Source organism: Polyodon spathula, chromosome 3 (genome assembly GCF_017654505.1).
Source record: "Polyodon spathula isolate WHYD16114869_AA chromosome 3, ASM1765450v1, whole genome shotgun sequence".
Classification (NCBI taxonomy): Eukaryota; Metazoa; Chordata; class Actinopteri; order Acipenseriformes; family Polyodontidae; genus Polyodon; species Polyodon spathula.
The window spans coordinates 55,982,760-56,010,650 of record NC_054536.1 but is presented as its reverse complement, the minus strand read 5'-3'; the positions used below and the strand labels follow the sequence as shown (position 1 = coordinate 56,010,650).

The window sequence follows — 27,891 nt, the reverse complement described above, 5'->3', positions numbered from 1 at the left end:
TGACCTGACTAGTGACGTGAGAGAGAAAATGGCGATGTTCTACTGTGGGACGACCTTCTTCAGCAGGAAGTGGGAGGGATTTCCTCCTCACAGCAGGGCCTGATAGGGCAGCTTTTTTTTAATTTATGCTCAGTGATTGACGGTCAGAGAGGGCTCTTCTCATTCGGTAATGGTTGTCATTCCATTGAAAGGGAACTCCGCCTTCAAAAACAAAAAACAAAAAAGAAAAGGCACAAACATAACGCCATTTTAAGACGTGAGCAGCGCTGAGAAGGTGGATTTGGATTTGATTGGTGGACCCCATTACATCTTGCTGATCGCATCCGAGAACAATTTTTTTTTTTATATATTTTTGGTATTTTGGTGCAAGTACGTAACGTGTAATTTTAATTGACTTTCCGCGGTGTATTGAAACATTTGAAATTAATTAACCTGCGTGGGGCACAGGACGACAGGCCGTATTTTGACACATACAGGATACGTGAGTGGTGTTGGGCCAAATTAATTCGCCACACAGCGGTTACTCTCTTACTCGGTCGCAGTTTTGGCAGCTGGTTTGTTTGAGTTTATTGTGTTGTTTAAATCTTCTAAACAGTTTAGTGGATTAAACTACTGTACTCCGTTTGTGGAATTTTTCAATTTTTTGGGTGATGAATTTCCTGTAACTTAATATTGCAATTATTCAAGATGTCTCTTTTTTTAATGCAGATATGTTTTGGTGTTGTGCAGTGACGCAGCTTCCCGAAAACAAACCCGATTCATATGGAATTGGTGAAATAAAACCATTGTTCTCGTCGGGATTTTGGTCCAATAATCGGCGCTTTGGAAGAATTCAAACGTTTATACATGACGTTTTAATAAAATGTGGTGTTTTGGTGACTAGTTGCACGTGTGCGTCAGTTCAGTTTTGCCAAAGTATTGTAAGTTTTATAAAAGTGTAAACGCTGATAAATTTGCCCCAAACACCTACGTTCGTGTATTGCCAATTTACATTTCTCGTATCTTTTTTTTAAATTTACTGTGTATATGAAGTAATGTACTTGAAAATAAGTACAGTATAGCAAATACTTATGTAACCTATCAACTTGTAGATAGTTAATTACGTCTACAGTTCAAATCACACATTGTATTGTACTGTAAGTTTTATATATTATGCCTAAATACATGTAACCAGTGCATTTCTGTCCAGTGTGATAAGAAAAACATCCAATGCCCTTTTCATTTAAATTAAATATAATGTGGTCTCTCCAGAAAGTTTAGATTTTTTAATTTTTTTTTTTTTTTTTTTTTTTAAGTGAACACTTCTTAATAAAGGCCCTGGAAACTAAACAAAGTCCTGCTGCAAACTTTGTACTTTGTAAAACGTTTTTTTTTTTTTTCAGCAACAGTCAGTGTGTTAGTACAGATTTACTGAGTATCTGCTAGTTAGGTGTGTTGCATTACCGTGAGTAGTAGATTCTATTTATTTGTCGTGACCAGGTAATTTTCATTGTGTCGATGTGAGAGTTGTACCACCGATTTGCCAGTAGACCCAGCATAAACAAAACCAGTGGTGCGTTTCACTGAACGACCCGCAAGCCATCGGGGCAACGAACGTATTTACTACGTGTAAGATTAAAGTGACCAATGAGAACCGGTATTTATTAACGCTTAAAAAACGCACTGTGTATTACACGTTTCAAGTATTCGGTACACGTACTCATTTGGAGTACAGAAATGCCACTGTGTTGTACACCTCCAAAGTATAACGCGAAAGTAAACAAGGGTATGCAGAATGTTAGAAAGTGAACAAGCAGAAGAACGACTCTGCATTTAAAAAACTGAATTGTATCTACCACTGTTAATAATAAAAACAATTACCTCCACTAAGACTACATCCAATGTAAGACGCGGTGCTGTTTTACAAGACCCGCGATTATTGGAAGTTTTATGGTAACAGAAAAAAAAGCATACTACAGGGAAAATAATGACACACAAACACTGTACAAACACTGTACAAACAGAAATTGGAAAGGCAAGTTTAAAAATTGGCTTTTTAAAAATATTCAAAGGCTCAGATTCCCTGATCACTTTTGGAAGAGCGTGGAAAATGTGAGGCGACTTTTCATTGGATCATTTAGTACACGTACTATTTTCTTTAAATTCATTGGCTCTTATTTCATTTCTAAAGAACTGATTGGCCCGAATTTGTACGTGTAGTAAAAATAGTACATGTAGTTAACAAAGTAGAATGTGTAGTATATCTCAGTAATACACGTAGTGTAATTTATTTAAAACATGTACTAACAGCACACGTTTTTGACCCAGATGGCCTTCCATACATAATTTTAAAACCCAACGTGTAGCGTAAAAAGCCAGTGAGGGAATATTATTGTTTAGGGGGACGTAATGAGCCCTACAACAGCCAGTCAAGGCCTTTTTTTTTACTTTGTATGTAGATAAGGCCATGAACTCGTCTCATGCATAAAATAAGCTTAATTTACAAATTAATTAATGATATTGCAACCTCAATAATGTATTTTTTTTTTTAATCGCTCGTTAGTGTAAATTAAATTTATCCGGGAAGGGGAGAAGACATCCTAGGTGGAGAAAGAAATGTACTGTAACAACATTTTCATACTGTTTTAGATTTTCATTTTCAAATGGCAGTGCTGAACAATTGTAACTTTTGTAAATGACTAAATTATCTATTCCATATTTTAAAGTAATCCTGATTAGAAAAATTAATATGCTTGGAATATTCTTACATAAAAGGAGTCATGAAACTTAAAAAAAAAAACCCACAAAAAAAAAAAACCTTGTGATCTTCTCGTTAAATTAAGTCTAAAACAAGATTTAAACTCCAGGGATATCGCTACATTAGGTTACTATTTAAAGCAACAGAGTTTGGATGTGAGCAATCTCATTTAGAATGTGCATAATATAACAAACATACGTTTCAACTGAAAAAAATAATATAGTACTCTACATACTACTATACTAGTAACTCGTACTACAGCTGGTAACGCAACCAAAATGAGTATTATTAATACATTGCTGGCAACGTATAGAGTTATTATAAAATAAGATGTCGTACAAGAAAGAATATTTACCTGAACTTTGTTTTATTTAGTACAGGTGGTAACTACAATTAACAAACAGGGCAGATCTAGAATACAGAGTCATGGCGTGTAGTTTGCACTGACCGTTAATTAGACTCAACAGAAGACCTGAAGCGCAGGCAGGGATGCGCCCTTAAATTCGGTGGCTCCAACCACCAGCCGAATCAGGGTCCAGTTGCGAATACTCGTGCTGGCAACGCGTTCAGCCTCCACTCCAAACAAACTCAGGTTCCCATCACACTGGGCAAGTCAATCTCTGGAATCATGAAATCAGGAACATTTATACCAGGTGCTCAGCTTCTCCAAAATCAATCAATTGACACACATGGGAGCTGCGCACAGGAGAGCATTCACGTAATTAGTGCCAAACTAACAGAAAATGTGCCAAAGCAAATGTGCTTAAGTGATCAAAAAAAAAAAAAATTCAATAAAAAGTGAATGTAATAGAATAATTAATTCAAATGTGTAAAGTAATGTGAGCAACCCCACTACATTTACTAATTAAATTTCATACAAGAATATATTGTGTTATTAAAAATAACTGATATAAATAAAACACCTTGCTAGACAACGTAATGTAAACATTTTTGTTGTTTAAAAAAAAAAAAAAAAACTCTTAACCTGCCTGCCTACCTTGTTTGAAATGAGAATTATAAATACGAAATGTTAAGATGCAAGTACATACAAGTACATTAGCTGTTTTCTGCTTATATATAAAGTCAATCTTACTCTGAGCAGGTCAGTGTTTTGAGCATTTATTATGCAGCTCTATAAGGGCAGTTGGGATTGGCTGTGACTGAAATTCCACAACGCATTGTATGGGCAGGTTTACAAAGTACCACGTGGTTTAAAAACTATACACTGATTAGCCATGTGCTAACATGTTGAATCCAAGCGTTATAGTCCTCTTGGCATAAAATGTAAAATTGGTTACACGTTAGTTAGAAGTACTACGCGTTGCATTTTAAAGTATGTATTGTGAAACAATCACGTGATGAGAATGCTACCCTTTCATTGGCAACACTTTGCCAATATTCCTTATGTGTTGTGTCAGTACGTTTATGGCCCCGATGGCTGGCCATCAAGAGCGCTACGTTAGCTACCATTCTGAGGAGGTTACTTGATGGCCATTTCAAAATGGTGGAGGTACAAAACTAGTCCATCTTGTGTGGTGTAATTTCCCCCCATATAAAAAAAGAAAAAGAAAGTTTTATTTCAATTAACTGCTTTTAAACAAAGTGAATCTGCAGTATCGCCTGCAACATTTGAAACGCTCAGCTTGTTATTGTTTGTTCAGTCAGCCTTGTAACACTGTTTGCTCCCTTGAGAAATGGGTTATATAACTTTGCGACCCCGTCGACCGAGACTCGCTGAGCTAATTATATATATATATATATAATATATATATATATATATATATATATATATATTATATATACAAATACGTTATAATATTGGCTTCACAGTGTAGGCTACACCGAAAACTAACCCCCTTTTTTTCGTGGAAGCAAGGGGATGTTAGAATAAGATAACTTTACTAAAATTAGCTACTTTTGCAGTGTTACATTTTTGTCTAACCAAGAGCACATTATAAACAATTTATATATGTACCATGACTTAAATCATATTTGAGAGAAAAAACAAACAGTAGTACAGTACTTCAATTGTAAGACTTTGCAGAGGAACAGAAGATGCTGGAGCTGATGGAAATGCATAAGGTTGCGAAACAAAGAAACTAACTGCTAGTCATTCACAGATGTATGCAAAGAATTGTTGAAGAAATCATTTCTTTGGACGTTACTGTTTTTGCTGTATAAAAGTGTTACTGGGTTGAATAATTGTTGAAAAAATAAATTGTTCTATTTTTGAACAGTTTTTTTTTTAAATTGTATTTTGCTGTACAACAAAACTGGCATATAGTAGAAGCATTGTAATTGCAAGTGTAAACTTAACTGTAGCCACCTGTGAATAAATCATACAGTATGTAACAATCACAGTACTGAGGAACAGTGCTCTCAAAGTAGTTTTCAATCCGTACAGGACTCTTGCATGTCTTTTGAATTCACTGCTGCTAAAGCCATGGTGTTGGCTCTTGATGCACAATCTTCCATAAATTCATCCAAAAACACAGCTAGTGCTGATTTTTCCGCCATCTGGAAAGTTCTCTCTCGTAACACACTGTTCAATAAGAGCTAACTCATCTTGTGTAGCGCCATGGCAGAGCTTTGTGCCCAGGGGTGGGTTCAATAGGCAGAGCGTTGTGTGGCGTTCTCTGTTGAATGACCTGCACGTCGAGAGCACTACCTAACAGTAAGCTCAAAGCTGCCTTGCTGGAGGTTCAAAATGGCTGACCTGCATTATCAGTGCCGTGGCTGCAAATTGATTTTTTAAAATATGGATTTGTATGACCAACTCATGTGTGATAAATAATATTTTTGTTGTCATTTTAACTTGTTTTTTTTAAAGTGACCATTGAGTTAGAAAAGAAAGCATGCACCATTTATAAGTTGACACATATCTGACTCGTGCATCAAAGTGTCAGTAACCATAACAAAAATACAGTAGTTGTAATTGCATTACAAAAAAAAAAAAAAAAAACACTGCAAAACTTGATTAAAGCAATTGTTTTAATACACAGCGATATCTTGCCTGCTATCGTGAAACTGCTCGCTCCTAACTGAAAACTGCTAATTGCTTGCACATGTTACGGGGCGCCACGAGAGAGCGTTCTGCTATTGAACGAGAGGGGAGGTTTTTTGTTAAATCATTCTGATACTAAATTGGATTAAATGCAATAAATTTTGTGTAAACTTAAAGTTTTGTCAGGGTAAAATACTTTAATCTGAGGCACATTTAACTGATTCAGTGCAAGTACTTGCTTTGTGACTTATTGTCCCCCTTTTTAAATATAAAATGATTTCAAGTTGAGGCACTCAGTAGGATTGATTAGCGGTATAGAATGATGTTGACTGAAATGTGTTGGGTTTTGTGCAGAAAGTGATTTTTGGTGTGCTTGGATGAACATGGTTGAGGGTGAAACCTGGGTGATTTTATTTTTTTTATTTTTTTTTCTTCCCATGGAAGGGGAAGTTGAAATTACTGAGCTGAACTCGGGAAGAAATCATGAGGACGACTGGATTTTTTTTGGCGAATTGGAATGATTGCACTAAAAGGTGCTGTGCATTTTTTAAATCGGACTTGGGAAATTGAACTGTGAGACAGTTGTGTGTTTTTTTTTTGGTGTTTTTTTTTTTTTTTTGGATTCAGTAGGCTGTTTCTAACATCGGCCCATCATGAAATGCAGTGTAATTCCAACTCAAACATGTGAATATTGGCTGTAGAAAAACAGGCCAGTGACATGTTTTTTTTTTTGCATTGCACAGCTTATTTGATGCAGGTTGTGGATTTGCAATGTGTAGGCCTTAATTGCTATTATGTACAAATGTGCATAATGGGTGTGAATAACTTTGGTTTGTAATACTGTCTGGTTCCTTTTCCAAGGTTATGTTTCAAGCTCTTGCTGTATATTGGTTAAAATTCCAAGTGACTTGCCTATAGACATTTTATTTATTTTTTTGTTCATTTGCCTTGAGGTGAGCTGTTTGCGTTAACTGTTGCACTTGGCGTGTGATAATTGAATCTGAGAGATGGTTTTTGGTACGGATTTTGTATGAACTTTTTCATGAGTGTTTGGTATGCGTTCAATGATATACAGGCCTATAGAGTCATAGAACATTTCAACAAATTCAGATGGTCTGTCTTAACACTTCTGCTGTCAGCAATTAATAGTTTTGTCAGCAGCTAGTGCACTAGGCTGTTTGGGACAATCCTATGTGATAACCAGTTCTAAAAAAAGGTTGCAAGGTTTGTTCTTTTGATATGCAAATGTAACGACAGACACCTGTTTTTTAAATTTCCACTTGCGTCTGAAGGAAGTATACAACATTTTACAAACATTTATGGAAATATTAAGAAATTAAAACGTTTAAAATTAAAAAAGTGTAACAGTTTTGTTTACAACTGTAGCTAAGCTGTATAATAGTCCTACAAATATGTGTTTATTTCCGTAGGCTATAGGCTAATTTGGATTTAATTTGTTTTAATGTAAATCTCATCTGGTTATGTACATCAAGTTTGATTTTAAGGGATTTTTTATGATTGTCCCACGGACAAGTGCAAGGCAGCTCACTGGTTGTCCGCAAACAAACATATACAGTCAGCTCTGGATAACCGCATGGGCTCGGGACTGGTGTGAGGTCATGCACATAACCGGGGTATACACATAACAGGAATGAGGGAATACAATGACAATAGGTCTATACGTACGTGTATAGGTATGTATATATGACTCGTTTTGATCACATTCATAACTTTTATTTTTCGCTTATTATAAGTAACTTTTAAAATACTGCACAAATTCAGAAAAATAAAACAACTTGAAATACGTTATACACTCAGTACAAACAGCAATTGTTTGGCAACAAACATGAAAAGTTAAGTAATGTACAGTCTGTAACAGCAAGCATAAACTAAATTCCTGTAATACAGTACAATAAAACATAAGTTAAACCGGTGTGTACAGTACCTCACTAGATCTTGTGACTACAACGTAGCAAAAAAATATTTGATGGAAGTATGCACAGTATGTGGCCGATTTTCTGTTAACTGTTTAAAAAAAAAAAAAAAAAAAAAAAAAGCTTTCAAAGACTGACAACCATTTGCCTCTGTGGGCTCGTAGTGTGCTGAGGCTTGAGTTTTACAGATTCGCTTTGCCATTTTCTGTTTCTTTCATGTCTGCTTTTCTTTTTTGGAAACATTCAACATTGTTTGCATTATTCAGTTATCCAGATTGAAATACAATGTACAATGGACTTCATGCAATTAAGCGAATTATTTAATTAGCTGGTATGCATTTAACCGTATTATACAATCCATAGAAAGTGATGCACTAAAGAAAACGGGACCAGCTGCAGGCTATGGAATTAAGAGACGTATGCAAATAAGTGGAGTTATAGGCCTGTACATACATACATACACATTACATCACACACATTATACATATAAACTGGATTAATAATATGCAAATGTACAGTAGTATACTTTCAGTTTTAACTAGGGATGCACCGAATTAGATTTTTCGGGCCATTTCCTATTTACTGATATTCCATCTCCATAAATGGCAGATAGCAATACCAATTTATTTTCCTTTAATCTGAACACAAATTTTACTTATTGTAAGTATTTTGGTAATTATACATTCTGCCAGAAGTGAATTTAGCAGAACCCTGGAAAATCAATAGCATGTGACATTTTTACTAAAATTATTGTATATACATTCACTGATGGGTGGATTTACTAAATTGTGTTTATAGATTTATTATTTACTACTGGTACCTTATGCAATAACAAAGGTCCAAGAAACACAGATGATGAACTGTATGAAAACATGCCTAAACGTTTTCAACAACAAATGTTATAAATAAGATTGACTTCTTCTATTGAGCTGATACACCCATGACAGTGTGCTCTGACTACTGCTGAGCTTGTTTGATTGATGACAATTTGTGTAGAGCGTGGATTGCAGCTGAAAACTCTGACCCCCCCCCCCCCCATGTTGAACTTTAAAGTATTATTGTATAAGATTGGAGACAGCCTATTGAAGGGTGGATAATAGTAATAGATGATTAATGACCGTGAAACACATATTACAGATTTATGGTATTTTATTAATAATCGGCTTCGATTTGATGATTGGTGTATCTCTAGTTTAATTGTAGGTTTGCACTGCACATCGTTCACTAGGTAAGACACTTGAGGTATGTTGCTGTATATTGTAGAAGAGGCTTTCACTGGTTCACAGCTTCTCTGTGATCTTTAGTTACTGTACCACTGCATAGATGTCGGCACACACTAATACAGGAAGCATCCGCATTCTTGCAGAATATTTGACTTTTTCATTTTATAAGATGTTTTTAAATATTTATTTATTAAGCACTTGTCCAACGGACCACCGAGTATATTGGAAGCACTTGTGCTTCAAAATTTTTGATTGCCCAGGCAAACAGACAAGCCTTAAAATTGAACCCTGACATCTCGTCACTGCCCAGCTGTTCTTAGAAACATTAAGAAGTTTGCATGCTGTTGTAGTATGCAGCTACCTTTCACAGAGCTGAATACTCAGAGATTATTGATGATGCAATATAAAAATATATACCTAGGTGTCACATCGGTGAGGGAACTTGATATAATAATTCTATCATTTTTGTGTGCCTTTTTATCTACAGGTGCTGATATTGTGCTCAGCATGGCTGTGGTCATCCGTTTACAGGGCCTTCAAATCACTGCAGGGTCTGAGGATATACGCAGTTTCTTCACCGGACTGACAATACCCGATGGTGGGGTACATATAATTGGTGGGGAGCTTGAAGAAGCTTTCATTATTTTTGCCACTGATGAAGATGCAAGGCGTGCTATGACACGATCAGGAGGATGCATTAAAGGCTCTCCAGTACGTCTATTGCTCAGCAGCAAGTCTGACATGCAAAATACTCTTGAGGCAAGCCGAAGAAAACCTGGATGTGCTAATGGGGAGATTACAGACGAAAGACCAGGTTTCAAAAGGCCTAAAACAAGGAACCTGCCTACGACCTTTGCAAAGGATCTCGTTGCAGAAATTAGAAGAATGAAACCTTCAAAATTGACTTCTGGCTTGCAGGGTTCTGGATATGTGAATATTGACCCTGATGATAGTCTTTTAGCCAGTAAGTTGAGTTGTGATGGCTATTATTTGTATTTGCGTGGCATGCCATTTTCTGCCACAGAAGATGATGTTACTATGTTTTTCAAAGGATTGGAAGTAGAGGAAATCATCTTGCTGAAAAACAGACGAGGTCAACCTAGCGGAAATGGCCTGGTTAAGTTTGCAACTCAGCAGGATGCACTTGGGGGACTTGAACGCGACCGTGCATATATCGGAACTAGATTTGTTGAAGTGAATGCCACTACAGAAAAGGAATGGATTGCTGCAGGAGGTTACATAAGGCCAAGTGAAGAGGTTCTCTACGATCACCCCAGAGAGATGTCACCAGTGTACGTGAAACGCTATTCTAAGGAACGTTTAAGGTCAAGGTCACCAATAAGAGAACAGCCCGATTGTTTTGCACCTAGTGTGGAGGAGCATTACGTCCTGCTGGAAAACCTATCTCATTCTAATGACAAGAGGGATATAAAAAAGTTCTTCCAACATGCAGTCTTGGATGATGATCAGATTTTGTGGTTTCATGACAAGTATGGAGGCAAGACCAGAGAGGCTTTTGTTTTATTTAAGAAGTTAAGAGACTATTGCAATGCATTAGACCGCAAAAAGGGTAAGCTTGGGGACCGCACAATATATGTATCTCCCATTTCAAAGAAGAAAATGGTGGAAATGATTTCTGCTGAGAAGCAGAAGCTAGACATGTACGATGAAAGATCTGTTCAATTGCAGGAAAAAAACCAGCAGATAAAAAAGCAGCATTCATCAAGTGAAGACTATCCATCCCCAAGAACATGCATCTATGTACGAAACCTTCCATTTGATGTCCAAAAGGAGGAGTTGAGGATTTTCTTTGCTGGATTTTGGCTAGCTGAGGATTGCATTCACTTGCTTTATGATGAAAAAGGTGTTGGGCTTGGGGAGGCTTTGGTGAAGTTCAAATCTGAGAATTGGGCAATAAACGCAGAGCGTTTGAATAGGAGACAGTTTCTAGGGCACGAGGTGTTGCTGAGGCGTATTACAAGGGAACAAATGCAAGAATTTGGTGTTGCGGACGATTTGGTAAAGGAAGATCAGAGAGAGAATAGTCCTCCAAAGTACATTGGAAGTAATGAGGAGTCCTTTTTCCAACATGGAGGAGAAGTTTCAGCACCTGCATTAAGTGTTCCCTCGGACACAATTCCACCTCCCATGCAGGACTTCACATTTGGCCCTAACACTGGTAACAGTGGATTGTATCAAGCTGTGGATAATACTGGTGGTTTTTGGGATGGAGGGCAAGGAACTAATCTTAATGCAAATGGATCAAGTGGCTTTGGAGAGTGCGGTGGTCCCACTTGTGTCAAACTGATGAACTTGCCTTTCCAAATAAATCTGAACGAAATCTATGACTTCTGTTATGGCTACCGTGTAATTCCAGGCTCTATATCATTGCAGTTCAACAAGAAGGGTTTTCCAAAAGGTACTGCAACAGTTGTCTTTGAGACAAATGAGGAAGCACAATCTGCTGTGAAGGAATTGAATAGCAGACCAATTGGTACTCGAAAAATCCGTTTGGATTTCCTTTAGACTAATGCGGGGTTGAGGGACTATAGGATCAGTTCAAATAAAATATTTACGTATGTGCAATTGCTAATATGTGACTGAGCCACTTTGGATTGTGAGTTTAAAAAAAATACAAAAAATACAAAAATAAAACGTGTAGGGCATTACTTTGGTTTAATCAGTTAATCTGTAATTGAAATGGCTGTTTATCATCTGAATTTTGTGATTTAACGCAAAGTTGACATTTATGGATAAAGTGGAGTTTGTATCCTACCTCCTATTTCTTTTATTTTTGAGTTTTAAACCTGTACAGCTGTGAATAAATGTGAACTACTTTTCAATTCCCTCTGCAACGTCGGTATTCCTGCCTACCAGATGCTATACTCAGAACCTGACATTTTCCTAATTTTTGTTTGTTATCATCATTTGTTTATATATATATATATATATATATATATATATATATATATATATATATATATATATAATAGATATATTATGTGTACATATATGTATGTTTATGTGTGTGTATATGTATGTTTTTTGGATATTTAAGTCATCCTAGGTCTGTATTTAAAATAAATACAATTACAATGGGCAATTGACATTTTCTAAAACATTTAAATACTCAAGATATAGCCTAGAACTGTCAAAAGTACTACAACACCTTATTGCCTTATTCTACCATAGTTGAAATACCCCCATTGAAATGTACTTACAATGTTGTAGAGGGGCAGTTTCCTAGCACCCATTACTAATACTATTAATCACACATGTCAGACCTGTCTCTCCTCTTCCATACTACTCTTCACATAAATACCAGTTATATACATGGCTGTCAAGCTCAGTATTTCAGGTATAGAGCAATTTTCTTTCTACAAAATGTATTGGCACCCCATGCTTATTATACCATACTTCAAGGTAACAGATTAAGGACAAGCATTTAGTTAATTTTAACCCCTTTTTAATAAAAGCAAAATCTACAATTTCAACTAATTTAATAATAATTTATAAAAAAAGTATTGGTACCCCTGCTTGAGTATTTAGTGTATCCTTTTGCTTTTATTACAACTTTCAAATATGATCATTCTTAACCCGTATGTTACAACTTGGTGAAATCTGGGCCTGTTCTGTTTTGTATATTTTTTTAAGCTCAGGCAGATTGGATACACAATGCTTGGCTACAGCATTTATCTTGAACTGAGATCTGGTGATTGTGAATGCTATTCCAGAACTTTGATCTTTGTTTTCTGCAAGAATTCCAGAGTCCATATGCTTTGGGTCGTTGTAATGCTGGAAGGTAAACTGTCTGCCACTCAGCATACAAGCAGATGCCGTAGAATGTTTTGAGACACGGCTAGATACATTCGATCTTCATTCACATAAATGTATCCAGTTAACTAACACTCCCATGTTTAACTGTAGGTACAATGTTTTCTTCGTTGAAGGCTTTCCCTTTTTTCTCTCCAAACATATTGTGATCTGTTTTTGGGGAAAAGCTATATTTTAGTATCATTGGTCCAGAGAATATAAACTTGTGATTTATGTTATTTTACTCATGAAAGTGAATACCTGAAGGTGTAACCAGTGGCCCATGATGCCTTGAAAATAGTTCCACTTGACATGATGGTGGAAATATTCAAAAAGAAAATACAAGAGACAGGTAAGATCTGCAGGTACAGATAAATGAGGGAGTGACTTCATATCCCACAATTTCAGATAAATAAAATAGCTTTGTGTAGCATAAACATCTAATATATCAGTATTTAAACAAAACAAAAACTTACAAAAATTATTATTTTTTTTTAATTTGTTACATTTGTATTTTCTCTGACTAAAGTGGGAGCTTGCAGATTATATTCATAACTCCCTCCTCTTATGTAGTGGTAGGAACATAACTGCATATTATCAGTAGCAACACTTGTACCCCTTTGGGGCACTGTGTGTTACTCCAATAAATTTGCTATGAGAGTCTAACCCGAAGTTATTGTATATAAAACTGTGAAATATTTAAATGTATGTATGTGGAGGTAGGCCACAGTGACCTTTTTTACTGGAAGCTCAATTTATTTTTCTCCCATGGTGTGGGATGTCACTGACTATTTTGTAATCCAATTTTAAAATAAGCAGTGCTAATGTGACCATAATAAAACAGCATCATTCTACACAGTCTACAAGTAAAAAACATGTTTTATTGTGTATCTTCAAAAAATGACTGAATGAAGACACATACTACAGAAGCTGTTTTACCTGTCATATGATATGGTTTCATGAATTAACTTATTTTATTGCCACATTCTTTTTCCAGGTGTATCAAATTCTATGTAGGCCCACATGCATTTTTGTGTCTCTTACTATTTATCACATCTCTGGTTATTTTTAGAATTTTGGTGACTTAATTGTAACAGGAGAGGTACAGGTTGTTCCTGAGGACTAGATGCAGCTCTGAGTTATTACAGGAAAACCTGTCTGATCTGCCTTTACTTTGGACCAGAAAATTGTACCAGATCATACAGTGGCAGGATTACAGAGGTACTGTGAGATCAAATAGTGTACCTAAATATAAAGGTATAAAGACTATATGAATGCTCAAAAAAATATTTAAAAAAAAAAAAATTAAAAAAAAAAAGTAATATAAGGCACACAGAAGTACACCCAGAAAAGAAAGGCTCTGGCTTGTGGAGGGTGCCATATTAATTAAAATGAAGAAATGGTCAGGACCCAAAAATGTCAAATTTTACAGAATGCCAGTTTGTAAAGGGTCTGGATTAGCCAGGTTTTACTGTAGTAACTAATCTGCATGCGTAGCTTCAAATATACTGCCTATACAAACTTACAGAAAGAAGCTAGCAATTTTGACCTTGTTGTTTACGTTCAATTATAAACACCCAACCAACAAAAACATTTAAAATATTTGTATTGGTTTGAAACAATAAAAAAAAAAAAAGTCATTGAAAAGCATTTGCAGCATAATATGCCAAACTGAATAATAGATGAGGAAAATCATTATGAAATGTTAAATTAGGTTTTTTTTTGACGTATTAGCCATTTGGCATACAGCAAAGATGAGCAAGACAAGAAGACTTAATTTTCATCCTCTGTGACATCTTCTAGTTCATCATCATCATCATCCTCTTCTTCTTCTTCACCCCCCTCCTCTTCCTCCTCCTTTTTGCGCAGAGTGTTTGGGGTCCTCTGCTGCAGAACAACCAAATATTAAACAGAGGATTACAATAAATACCGGTAGGCAACAGTACTGAAACAGCGCCTTAATTTTAAAGAATGTACAAACAATTAATTTTTTTCAGTCCCTTACCCTCTTCCTGCAAAGAGTACACATTTATTTTTTTTATTTTACAAATTAAACCAGATTGAAATCCTGGAAAATACAATATTAAAGCATTTAGATTTTTTGTGATTTAAGTTGCTTTTCTGTATTGTAAAAGACATAATATATATATATATATATATATATATATATATATATATATATATATATATATATATATATATATATATATATATATATATATATATATATATATATATATAAAAAACTAGTTTAATTTTAACTTTGCAATATTGGTTAGCTGGGGAAGAGAAATGTGTTGCCAAGATCTCAACATTTCAAATAGATGGTTTGCAGGTGAAACACTAATAGAAAGGGCGGTTCCCGACTGGCACATCCAGTAAAAGCACTCTGCGTGGAGTGCAGCATGTGCCTTATAACCTGCAGATCATAAGTTCGAGCATACAGATAAGAATTGGGCACACAAAATTGGGGAGAAAATTTGGGTAAAAAATTGGCAATGACTCAATTTAAAAAAATAAAATAAAAAGAAATTACTGCAAAATGCCTAATCAACACAAGTAAATAGAAATAAAGGCATACATTTCAAAATATTCAGTTCACAAGAAATGTACATCATAGAATTAAAGTTTCCTGTGTTAAAATGATGTATCTCCCATGTAAGAAAAATGTTTTAAGTGTATTGTTATTCTATGTAGTAACAGAGATAAGTGGATCAATAATTCAACCATAGGAGAAAACACAAGCAAGATTAACAGAGGATGGCTGTATTTCTATCCACCACTGTTAGGACTATTAAAATAGACCCCACTGTCCACACACATGCACTGACAGCTTACTTTTTTTGTACTCAACCTCAAAAGATTACTGTTGTTTAACACAATGCAAAAAAATGACAACCCTAAAATCACATTCAACCCATTCAGACACAATCAGCGAATACAGAATGTTCCTAGATTGAAAGTGATTATACAAGGGGCAGTGATACTGCTTTACAGCATACTTCTAAATAATATCTTACCTGTAAGGTCCCTGACATATTCTTTGTTGAACCAGTTCTGTCGAGTGATGATTTGGAATTAGCACGAACTATTTGTAAGCGAGACTGGTAGTCTGGTGGACGAAGTGTACTCCTGAAAACCTGCCAAAACAGTATGAAGTGCTATACTCTTCCAATTTAGAACTTCTAGACTTCTAAAGTTGAAAAACACTGTGTTAGGCACAGAACTATGTTATTTACAGTGTTCCTTTAATGAGCAATGGTAAATATGCTCTGCCAAAAATGCATTTTGGACTCATCTAGTTTCACATACCTCAATTAGCACTATTCTTGAACTGTTCACACAGAGAGTTAAGTATTTTTAAGACTGATCCCTTCCCTACATATTGTAGAACCCAATGAACAATGGTTAATTCAACTATAATTCTGTTCTTAAAGAAACTAACTTCCTGGAAGTACTGTATTCTCTAAATGCATCGGTAAAAGTAAGAACGCTACTGTAAATACCTCACTGTAATGCATTTTTAATGCACAACAAACTACAGTTCTATATAAAGACAACAAAAACAACAAAATTCACAAGTCTACAAAAGTTTAAATAAACCAGGAATTAATGGGGAAAAAACAAGCAATAGGATTCACCAGACCACTTGGTCTTATGATGTACTGCATTAGTTAGCCAGCTCACCCATATTAAAAGCCATGAGAGGAATAGAAGCGATGCATGCAGATTAGTTACAAAGAAGCTTGAATAGCTCAAATATGGTAGTCCTCACTTTTCTATTCGCTCCAGCAGGTGGTAAATGTGTGTTGTACTGCACAAGTCACCGGAAAGACAATGGTTGATGTTTTTTTGTGTTCAATTTCAATGACAGGAAGGTTCTTAATCCTTTCACTATGACTTCCAGAAACCTTTGCAAGTCTTTAACAATAATCAATATCTGCTATTCCATGGATCCAAAGTCTCTGCTTTCCTTCATTTTACCTCTTGAAAAAGGAATACTGGAAGCGCAGCGCTGAAATGTGTGCAGAGCAATTGGAAACCTACAATGAAAATCCACCACATACAGTATTTTTGTATTTTCATGACGCAGCTAGTTTATGCCACAAATGTTCAGATCTGTTATGAAAAATATATCAATAAGAACATAATGTAGCTCCCCTAAGTCACTTGAAGGTACTGTACGGTAATCTATTACTTTTTACAAGGCAGTACAGAGTAGGCGGTATGGAGCCCGTCCCTTCCAGTAGGTTAGCTGGATGTAGAAAAGTCCATTAGTCACACACCATTTTGTAAACTCCTTCTGAAGTTCTTCTATTAATAAAGGGGTTCTCAACATTTTTTGAATTATGCCCCACCTTAGCAATTTTTGCATAAAAATTATTTTGGCAAGAAACTGTCAATTTATTATAAAACACCCTGATTCATTTGAGTTTATTTTGAGAGGCATTTGTTGCATGTGAAGGCATGTACTAATTTTTTTTTTCCTCAGCACTGTGTGTGTGCGTGTGTGTGGATAGATAAATATTTTCAGCTTCTATGGCTCATGAAGTAGACCTCAAGTATCTTGCCAAATCAGCCCAATTACCAATTCTATGTACCAATATCAATGCCCAAATGCCCCTCTTCTCATAAAGCATGCAGCCCTTTTTATGTGGTAAGCAGCACACCAATTACTGATTCAATCATGCACTGACAACACTTACCTCAAGATCTTCCTCCTCATCCACATTCTGTATATTCTGGAATGCTGTTGTGTAAACCTCTAAAGCCTTTGCATGGAATGTCATTTCCACAGTTACAAATTCACCAAAGATTTTCTGCAATTAAGAATGCAGCATATAACGAACCTTGACTTATTCACTAATCCATGCATAGATGCTTTTCAATACAATATTGCTAATCAATGCATAGATGTTTTTCAACGTAAACAAGCCTTAATGTTAAACAATTAAACATGTAAACAATTGCTTACTGTTTAAACTGTAAAACACAATTTCACTGAAACATGAGACTTTCTTTAGCATTTATAATCACCTTTATAAACCTTTACAGCCTTAATAATAATCCTTTTACTTAAAGTTAGTTCCATGTTGGGTATATTTTATTGTTATTTATTTATTTATTTTAATAATGTTTGGTGGATATTTATAAGCCCATGATCTGATACTGCCTGAAGAAAAAACTGCTTTATTTTTTCTCCAGGACATAAATCCTAGTGAAGTAAATACCTATGATGGATATTGTTTATAGAACCTCAATGTTTTCATTTTAAAACCTATAATGATCAGACAGACCACACAAGTAACAGTAAAAAATACAGTTCAGCAATAACATACAGAACATACTAAATAGATGGTTGAATGAAAATAAAAGCACATGAGATAGAGTCTAAATAAGATTTTGTGTATTCCATCACGAGTAGGATTAAGACTGATATCACAGACAGCAGTGGGTTTAAAACTCATCAGAAAGCAAATTCACACACAGTGATTTTTTAAATAGCCAGTGTACCTTGATATCTCTAATTTTTTGTTTCTCAAATTCATCAATGGTTTCTTCCAGCTGCCGGGTTGTGCGAGTGGCATCCATTGTGGCTCTCTGAAGTTCACTCTCTGCCTACCTCACAACAATAAACACAAATAATTCTGCAAATTATATTTGATATGCTTGCTGCTAAAACTGTTCCAAATAAGATGCAAATTCCAGTGGCCATTATGGAATTATTAATCAATTGTGTTTTTCATAGTGAATACATATTTTAATAGGAAATATATTTGGATACAATAAAAAGAAAAGTCTTTAAACACTACTGAAAACTTGTTATGAATCCTGTGCTTGAAATTAGTCACCCCAACAGCTATAAATATTATCCTAACAACATACCAATCTAGTTGTCATTATTGACAAATTTATTCAGGAACTTTCAAAAAGTCATATATAATTTAAAATATAAGCAAAAAATATAATAATAATAATAATAATAATAATAATAATAATAATAATAATAATAATAATAATACAACCATTCATTTCAGTCTTCAAAAACTTCAGATACCAACCTGAGACTGCATGCTACCGTTAGGGAAAAAAAAAAAAAAAAAGATTTTTTTAATTATGACTACTTAAAATCTACTCACAAATATCAACATACTCAAAGCAAATCAGAAAAGACAAAAATATCTTAACATTTGTAGCATTAATTTCCATTAAAAAATAATACAACGGTGCTTACTATCTCACACACCCACCCCTCAAAAAAAAAAAAACATTTCCATTAAAAACTCTTACATACAAGTGATCAAAGGTCAACATGATGAACTCCTTTATATTTGTGTAAGTCACACAGCTGTGACACACATGGTATGCCACTGCCAATGTATACAGATCAAAAAGGATACAATTATCTGTCGGTCTGATGGGTTTCTTTGCCTCATTCTATCCAGCTGCTGCATTTGCTTAGCTTCACGGTTCCTAGCACTTAAAGTTGCTTTCAGATCCTCCTGTGAAAATTATTTTTAACACCAGCTTCATTGGAGTAAATTACAACTTTAAATGATCATGTCTATCACGTAATTTCAATTAACCTTCTCCAATCCTGTCCACAAGTAAGAGTTACAATTAATAAAGTTAACTTACATAAAAAGCAAACCTAACATAACTATTAGAACACTAACATGTAAGGTAAAGGCAGAGTTAAACTTACCCTTTTTAGCTTTACAACTGTCCCATAAGATTTTAATGGTTCTACCACTTTAACTTCCAGCCTTTCTACCTGTGAATCAAATACATACATATGAAAACTACAGGACACTTTTTGTACTGTTTTCATATTTTAAGTAGGCCAAATAGGTATATTTGGGGTACACAGACTTGGTTTGTTTAAAATATTGGTTTTACATTAATGAAACCCTGTTAAAAACCCAAACAAAATAACATTTTATTGTCAAGACCGTTCAAAATATAAAGCAAAACAAAATAATTGCATGTACATATACTTTAAAATTGTATTTCATACCTCTGCTTGTCGATAATCCTGGACTTTGGCAAGCTGATCAGCAAAGTTTTTCAAACCGTTTTTCAAGTGTGGTGTTTCTGTGTCTGCATAAATGTTCACTTCTCTCACAAGAAGATCAGCCTTGTCCCGTAATCTTGCAGTCTTCCGCACATAGGCAGCAAACAGCTGGCACAGTTCTCCAAAGTGCTTTTCAACATTTGTAACAGTATCCTGGATCTGTCTTGTCTGACTGTCCCTACAGAGCAGAAAGGGTTTTGTGTTTTTTTTTTTTTTTTTTTTTTTGTCAAATGTAAAATTCTAGAAATGATCCTAAAACATTGCATTCACAAATGCAATTTTAAATATTCAAATGATAAAAAAAAAAAAATTCTATACAAACGTACAAGCAACAAGGTAGTGAAAATGGGTATGTGGGTAGAGAATCGCACTCTTGAAGGTACACATACTTGTAGTGGTACTGACTAAACGCCAACTTAATTAACATTTCATAAGTTAAGCCTTTTGCTAATGGGCCTAGATAAAACTAAAATGCAGTATTTACCAGGGTTATCTTAGTTGTGATTTACTTAATATTTTTTGCACAGCTATTGGATTTAGTTATTTATTTACACATTGTGACACAACACAATGCAAAAAAGCAATAAGCTGATATTCAAGCTCTATAATTTAACTATTGATGCATTTTTAACAAAGAAGTGAGTTGCAAAAAAACATTTCTAATACAAACAGGTCTACTATTGCTAAAGTTTCGAATTATAATATAGCCTACAGTGAAGAAAGATTTAAGTTCACTAAAAAGTCAAGTGTACCAATTTTGTTTTAACCATGTGTTCTATTATTATAGTAATAAAAGTCCCAATACATAATAGTTCCAGCCATTCCAGGTTTGTATTATCTATTACCTTATGTAGATACATGGGGTATTTGTAGCAATCTCTGCCTACTTCCCTTTTGTTTGTTTGTTTGTGTGTTTGTGTTTGTGTGTGTGTTTCAAGATAAGCGAGCAAGCAGCAATAGGTGTATCCTAGCACAGATGCAGTAAGTACAAATCTGTGTGGACTCATCGGGTAAATAACAACACAACGCTTTCAGGAGCTGGGTGTCATGAATGGCCCAAAACTGTGGCAGATGCCGTTTTGTGGCTTGTTGACTAAGGCACATCTTAAGCTGTTTCTAATCATTTGCTATCAAAGGTGACAACCTAGTCCTTGTCGATTTGTGTATATATATATATATATATATATATATATATATATAATATATATATATATATATAACGTATGTCATTACAAAATGCTGAACATAATACCACCACCAACAAAGCTAATTAACTGATAATATTCAATATTTACACATTATTGTATTACATGTTTTACTATTATTAATTAGCAGGCGCTTTTATCCAAAGCGACTTGCATAAATTAAACAAAATGTAAAAGTATATGTTACAGGCAATACAAATGCAAAAAACACATTTATAGTTTATACAAAATAAATATAAATAGAGGAAAACACAAAAAGATATAGGAATTTACAAATAAAGTTACCAGATAATGATTTCAGTGCATTTTGTAGTCAAGGCTGTAAGTCAATGGTCTACTAAAGTCACGTAAAACATAGTTCCGACATTCGGATTCTCGGTCTCGATGTGAAAAGCATTAGCTAAATAAAAAAACAAGCAAAATATATATATATATATATATATATATATATATATATATATATATATATATATATATATATATATATATAGACACACACACACACACACACACACACACACACACACAAACAAACAAAAAATGACAATGGATTACATAAACCCATTACATTACGTCAAATTAGTTAAACTCAAATGTGAACGTGTTATTGTTTTCGTTTTGTATTTTACGTAGCCAACTGACAATATTTTCTAAATTAATTAATTAACAAAAGTAGAGTTTTGGGAAGTAATAAAAACATGTAATCGAAATAATGTAAATCCCTTCATGAAGGAATACCTAACTGCAGCTGATTTCCCAGAGTGAAGTAAAGAGGCCATTGCAGCAGCCTCGATGTTTCCTCGAATATTATGCAGTCACATTCCAGGAAAAGTGGAACACTCCAGCGCCACATGAAAAACAAAAAACAAAAAACAATTAATTACCTGGCTCGGGCATCAGGGGTGCTATTCATGGCTCCTCTTGTTTTGAGAATGTATGTAAGATCGTTACATTACAAGAGATCGTGTTACATACGATTTCAACCTATACTATTTTTCTCTGTCAACTTCCTCTCCTCTAAAAAAGAAATCAAGCCCTGAGGAACGCCGTTTCCATGGAGTTCTTGTCGTCATCAGTAGATTTGAGCGCACGTTTGCCTCCTGCTGGTCTGCAGATGTGTGATGCCAGTAACTATTTCATTTCCTGCATTCTAGTAGTACTGTATGTATTCGCACTTACTGTAAACGTCACTACTAAATATTGTTTTTGCACTGTAACCCTGTATTGCCGTGTAACACCTGTGTAAGTCGCTTTGGATAAAGGCGTCAGCCAAATAAACTAATAATAATAATAATAATAATAATAATAATAATAATAATAATAATAACGTGTAGCGTTGTGTGCAAATGAAGACAGGGATTGCAATTCTCAAATTCAATGTATTATTTACAGGTACTTTATTTATTTAGTCACTGTCAGCCGTGACTCACGCCTCCAAAATAACAAACCTGGCTGGTTACTGATGCCTACTGGATTTAACACTGTCTTTGGCTCCTCTCTCTCAAGCACCAAACCCTTCAGCCGTATTTACTGTTGTCAGCCCAGCTCCCTTATTTGACTCTTTAAGACTCTGGAGTGTTTGCCTGCCCTGTGCTGCTGAACACTCTCCCCAAGTCCAAACAGCAAACAAGTCATTTGAGTTAGTGCAGACTGCTGGGTCGTTCCACAGCTCCCCCCTCAGAGTCCCTTGTCCCGAGGGGACAAACAAAGTCCAAAAAATGACCCGGGAGTCTGCGCTGGCGTTGTGGCCTTGGCAGACTGTCAGCCCTGGGAGAATTGGAATCTTCAGATAGAGCAGAAACATGGTTGAAAGAGGGAGCAAGTGGGGAAAGGGGGAGACAGGAACTGCTGGGCCAGGTTATACCGGGTCCTGTCCTCTGTAGGGGGCCTGCCAGTCTCGGTGGAGGGCCACCTGTTGCCCTCTGGGAGCTAGTTGAACCAGGTAGACCACCTCCCCGATCCTCTCCAGGACCAGGTATGGCCCAAGCCAGTGGCTGTTGAGTTTGGGAGCGGCCCCTCTTCCACTGGAGGCTGTAGACCCACACAAGCTCCCCATCTTCAAAATGTGTCCATCGTGCCCAGGAGTTATAGTTTCGCTTCTGCTGGGAGCCTGAAGCTATCAGTTGGTCACTGGTAAAAGCGTGAGCCATCTCCAGGCGGTCCTGTAGCCTCCTGGCAAACTCTGGACCTGGGGGCTTGACTGGGATGTTTAGCGGCCAGCCAAACATCAATGCAGTTGGAGTCAGGAGCTCATGTCCCAACATTAGCAATGCAGGAGTGCAGGTTGAATCTTGTACTGCTGTCTGGTAGGCCAGTCCCAGTCGCACTGATGACTGGCAGTGTTGATTGTGAGTCGGGCTGCGAGAGTAAGGTCGAACCACTTCACGAGACGTTCACTCTGGGAGTGGAGGGGAGTGGTGCGTGTCTTGTGGATTTTCAACTGCTTGCACATCTCTGTACACACCTGGGACCCTGGTCGCTGTTATGGTCCTGCGGGACCCCAAACTAGCTGAACACCACCCCCCCCCCCTCACTCCTCTGTCCAAGCGAAGTGTTCCTCCTTCCACAGGAACTAATGTAGCAGAGTGCCGATGATGGCCTGTAATAAGAGACTAAGCACAGGAACCCTCTCTGGCCAGAGGGAGTGGGCTATTCCCGGACTGCAGTCACCTTATCGGGTTCTGTGCTGATCCCCTACTCTGCCTTGGTGGCCCAGAAAAGTGATTTCTCACTTCATGAACCAGCACTTCTTGGGTGAAGCCTCAACCCAGCTGCAGCCACGCATTCCAGCACTCTACCGAGTGCAACCTGCCAGACTAGAACGATGTTCAGTGCACCAGGTCGACCAGGACTTTCTCCATCAATCGCTCAAAGGTGGCAGGAGAGTTGCAGAGCCCAAATGGCATTACCTGGAACTGGCAGAGCCTCCAGCCGGTGGAAAATGCGTTTTTTGGCTGTGCGTCGGGTGACAGGTCAGGAGGCGTGACCAACGCCTCCAAAATAATAAACCTGGCTGGTTATTCCTCTCTTTTAAGACCTACTGGATTTAGCACTGTCTTTTGCTCTCTCTCTCAAGCACCAAACCCCTCTGCCGTTTTTCATTTTTACTGTTGCCAGCACAAGCTCCCTTATTTGAATTTGAAGCAGCAACTAGAACATGTAGTATATTTTCAGGCATTGCCATTGCTGAAAACTGAATTTATTAACAAACAAATCTGGAATCATTCTGGTCTGCCTTCGTGCCCTCCATGTTTGGAGTTACACATGCGAAGCGGCTTATTCCTCAATGAATGCAATATTAAAAATAGATGCACAAAACAGGCTGACACAAGAATCTTTGGAGGACTGCCAATGTATAGCTGTCACCTCTATCACACCTGGTGTTCTAAAGCTGATTGCAGAATGGAAGTGCCATTTCTCAATGAATTTGTTATAACGCAATGAAGCATTAAAAACATGTATTTTACTTTTGAATTGTATTTTATGTTATTTTGTGTTCCTGTCTGTCATATGAGGATTCCAGTACCATAGCGAGGCATAAATGTATCATCAAAATCAGCAAGTACTGTACATTGGAATTGATAACACAAAACACTTAATTTTCTGCTTACTCACAAGAAATATATGAAGGTCATACAGTGAATTGACAGCCCCCTTGCGATAATATTAAAATTAAGTTCCACTCTCGCTCAGCCCTTGATACAGCCCTGCCAGGAGGCATCCGCGGGCCGGATGACACTAATCCAAAGGCCGTATTTGGCCCGTGGGCTGCCATTTGCTCACCACTGCTAGTGTACAGTAACAATTGTTTCAAAGACCCCGATTAGCACTACTCTTGGGACTGTTCAACATTACCTCTTTAGGTAAATGCATGTTTAAAACAAACATTTAACTTGGTAGAATTGTTTGAAAAACATTTCTTTTCTTAGTGTCTTCAGTTTTTTAGTATGCCAAATCATTTCTACAAAGGACCTTTTAGTATTACTACTATATATCCAATCATTTAGTGATTTATAGTTAAGTACTGGATTTCTTAGGCAATGCTGCCACCCTGCGGCATAACCGTTAAATTACATTGTGAGCACACATGACATTAGGCTATATAAAATGACATATGACAGAAATATTCATGCATAGTTGGTATGTAAATATGTATATAACTGTATTATATATATATACATGTATTGATATTAAAGATGTATAATAATTTCTATATGTATACATGACTTTTAAAAACAAAATCTAATAAACTTATTTATATTGTTTCAAGGTTTAAACAAATAACCAGAGCGACCGTTTCTGCATCTGTACAAAATTAGCATAATTTGTTCTCAGCAAAATGAACAAATTACCAATCTAGGTTTAAAAATATGGCTGGGATTAAGTGTTAATTATGGCATTATGATTATTATAGCTGCTTTAAAAATGGTCAAAGAAGACACTGTAATAAAGATAACAGTTTCTATTAGCTTTTAGAGAATGTTATTTTTCTAAGCTTAATGTTTATAAAGTTTTGTGGTCTAACAAAACTAAAATGGAACTTTCCGGCCTAGAAAGACAACGCATCACCCAAAGAACACCACCCCTACTGTGAAGCATGGTGGCGGCAGCATCATGTTATAGGAATGTTTCTCATTGACAGGGACTGGGACACTTGTCAGGATAGAAGAGAAAATAAATGGAGCAAAGTACAGAGAAGTCCTTGAAGAAAACCTACTGCCCTCTACAAAAAAGCTGAAACCGGGATGGAAGTTCACTATTCAGCATGACAACGACCCAAAGCACACAGCCAAAGCTACACTGGAGTGGCTAAGGAAAAAAAAAGTAAATGTCCTTGAGTGGCCCATTCAGAGCCCCAACCTAAATCCAATCGAAAATTTGTGGCATGACTTGAAGTTTGTTCTCCAAGGAACTTGACAGAGCTTGAACAGTTTGTAAAGAAGAATGGTCAAATATTGTCAAATCTAGGTGTGCAAAGTTGGTAGAGAGCTATCCCAACACACTCACAGCTGTTATTCCTGCCAAAGGTGCTTCCACCAAGTATTAACTTATGATCTTTCGGTTTTGTATTTTTAACATATAATTTGTTTCTCAATAAAAACTTATTTCCCCTTAACAATGTGGAGTATGGTGTGTAAAGTGGAAAAGCAAAAGTCATTTAAATGCATGAAACTCTGAAGCACTGACACAACAAAATGTGAAAAAGTTCAAGGGGGTGTAGACTTTCTATAGGCACTGTAATTTGTTTTTCACAGGTATATCTTCCAAGGCAACAGAAACCCCAGAGTTTCATCAAAAAGCGTTTCCCAAAATATAGCCTTCAATAGCTTAGCCAACAATTTGCCAGTAAAGTAACAGAAATAACGTATTCCAGTGTTGAGTATTTACAGTCTAACAAACAAATTCAACAAATTCAAAACATATGTGATACTACACTTGTTTAAAGAAACCTCTGTTTAATATCAGTGCTTTCAGACAGTGTTTTGCTTTCTTTAACCTAAAGTCACAACAGATACCATGTTCCAAAATGAAAATATTTTATATGATAATATTTTTCTTTAACACATATTTTATTTCAAAACTGTACATTTGACGTATACGTAGCTAATGGAAGTGCAAAATGGGTAAGATTTATGGAATGGTTTTGTTAGCTACAAATACTTTTCTCTGTATACAGCTAGCACTGCTGAAACAGTAAGCTTCACATCTACACAGATTTATAAACACTGCCTGGCTATTTTATTAGAACCTCTCCTAACCCCACATTAGTACCTAATAAAATGGCCAGGCAGTGCATGGTAATGTAAAATATACACTTCCCTGTCACCAGAGATACTCACTCCTCACTAGGGATGATAGAAAGATGTTTGTTTGGGTGTGTTTGCTCCTGCTGGAATGCTAATACAAAGGGTTGTGTGTTTAAAGCCATTAAAGGTAATTTACTGTTAAACTCTCTTAAGTTCCAAAGGCATGAATGTCACCAGCTGTCGTATGTGCTTCTGTGTAACTTGATTTGAATCCCAAAACCTTAATTATCATGCTTAATCTTCCATGGAATGGAGGTACAGAGAATTTGTTTCTCTAAACCTAAGCAATTGTATTCAGCAGTGCAGAATGGATTGAAGGCATTTATTTACTGTAGGAATATCTAATCAGTCTTAAATAAGGTGAATGTTCTGCAAATCAAAATGCAATGTTACCCATAAGAGCCTAGAAAGGACTGTAATGGTTTATAACATGTTTACGGCTGCAACAAAGGGCACATTTTGACCTTCGAAGGTTCGGAACACATTACAGAAGGAAGGTTCGAACCTTTGATGATACTCAATTTATTAGTAACGTCACCATAGCTACCTGTTTATATTTGATTGAAAATCCTATTATTTGAGAGGTAATCAATATAAATGGAATAAAACATTAATATGTAGTTTAAAAATACATTATTGTGATGGTTTAACCATCTGGAGTTAGTGAACACACCCATTTATTTAACTTCGATTTTAATGTGTATTTTTAAAATGTATCTTGTGTATACAATGTATGAAATACTGACGGGTAAATATATTATTACATGTCTGGTAAATGTTTATTCACTTGGGGGAAGAGGTCAGAGGTCATGTCGGTAAATAAAAGGAAGATTGCCGCTGGATGTAGGGGGATGTGGACCTTGAGTTCATATGTAGAAGCTGTAGCATGTTTGTGCTTTTGTTGTTTTTAAATATTGCAATCTACAATTACCTTGAACTGTGTTCGCTTTTAGCACGCTTGCAAACTGTCTGTGTTTTTGGATACTGCACTACGCACTTTGTTTTTGGATTTGTTTACAATATCACCGCACTAGAATATCCAGAGGTATGAACTGTTTTTAAAAAGCCTTGCTGTCTATGTGCTGCTCTTTTT

The 27,891-nt window shown here is 36.1% G+C and overlaps 2 protein-coding genes across 6 annotated transcripts; one reads left to right on the top strand and one right to left on the bottom strand.

Annotated features, from left to right (window-relative positions):
• Positions 1–230: 230 nt before the first annotated feature.
• On the top strand, positions 231–11,741 carry LOC121313204 (RNA-binding protein 12B-like). 2 transcript variants are annotated; one of them, XM_041245516.1, is made up of 2 exons: positions 231–369; positions 9,386–11,741. In XM_041245516.1, the coding sequence occupies exon 2, from the start codon at positions 9,406–9,408 to the stop codon at positions 11,422–11,424; it is 2,019 nt and encodes a 672-aa protein (XP_041101450.1). In that variant the 5' UTR covers positions 231–369; positions 9,386–9,405; the 3' UTR covers positions 11,425–11,741. The 2 variants fall into 2 exon arrangements, with proteins under 2 accessions (XP_041101450.1, XP_041101451.1); XM_041245517.1 differs by having other exon boundaries at positions 236–274.
• A 1,831-nt stretch (positions 11,742–13,572) lies between these two features.
• On the bottom strand, positions 13,573–22,049 carry cibar1 (CBY1 interacting BAR domain containing 1). Of its 4 annotated transcripts, none has more exons than XM_041245520.1 (9): positions 21,876–22,049; positions 19,730–19,964; positions 19,418–19,486; positions 19,113–19,214; positions 18,774–18,779; positions 18,226–18,330; positions 17,418–17,531; positions 15,732–15,851; positions 13,573–14,598 (listed from the first exon to the last, which is right to left on the bottom strand). In XM_041245520.1, the coding sequence occupies exons 1-9, from the start codon at positions 21,902–21,904 to the stop codon at positions 14,485–14,487; spliced, it is 894 nt and encodes a 297-aa protein (XP_041101454.1). In that variant the 5' UTR covers positions 21,905–22,049; the 3' UTR covers positions 13,573–14,484. The 4 variants fall into 4 exon arrangements, with proteins under 4 accessions (XP_041101454.1, XP_041101452.1, XP_041101453.1 ...); XM_041245518.1 differs by lacking the exon at positions 21,876–22,049 and adding an exon at positions 21,735–21,869; XM_041245519.1 differs by lacking the exon at positions 21,876–22,049 and adding an exon at positions 21,730–21,852.
• Positions 22,050–27,891: the final 5,842 nt, after the last annotated feature.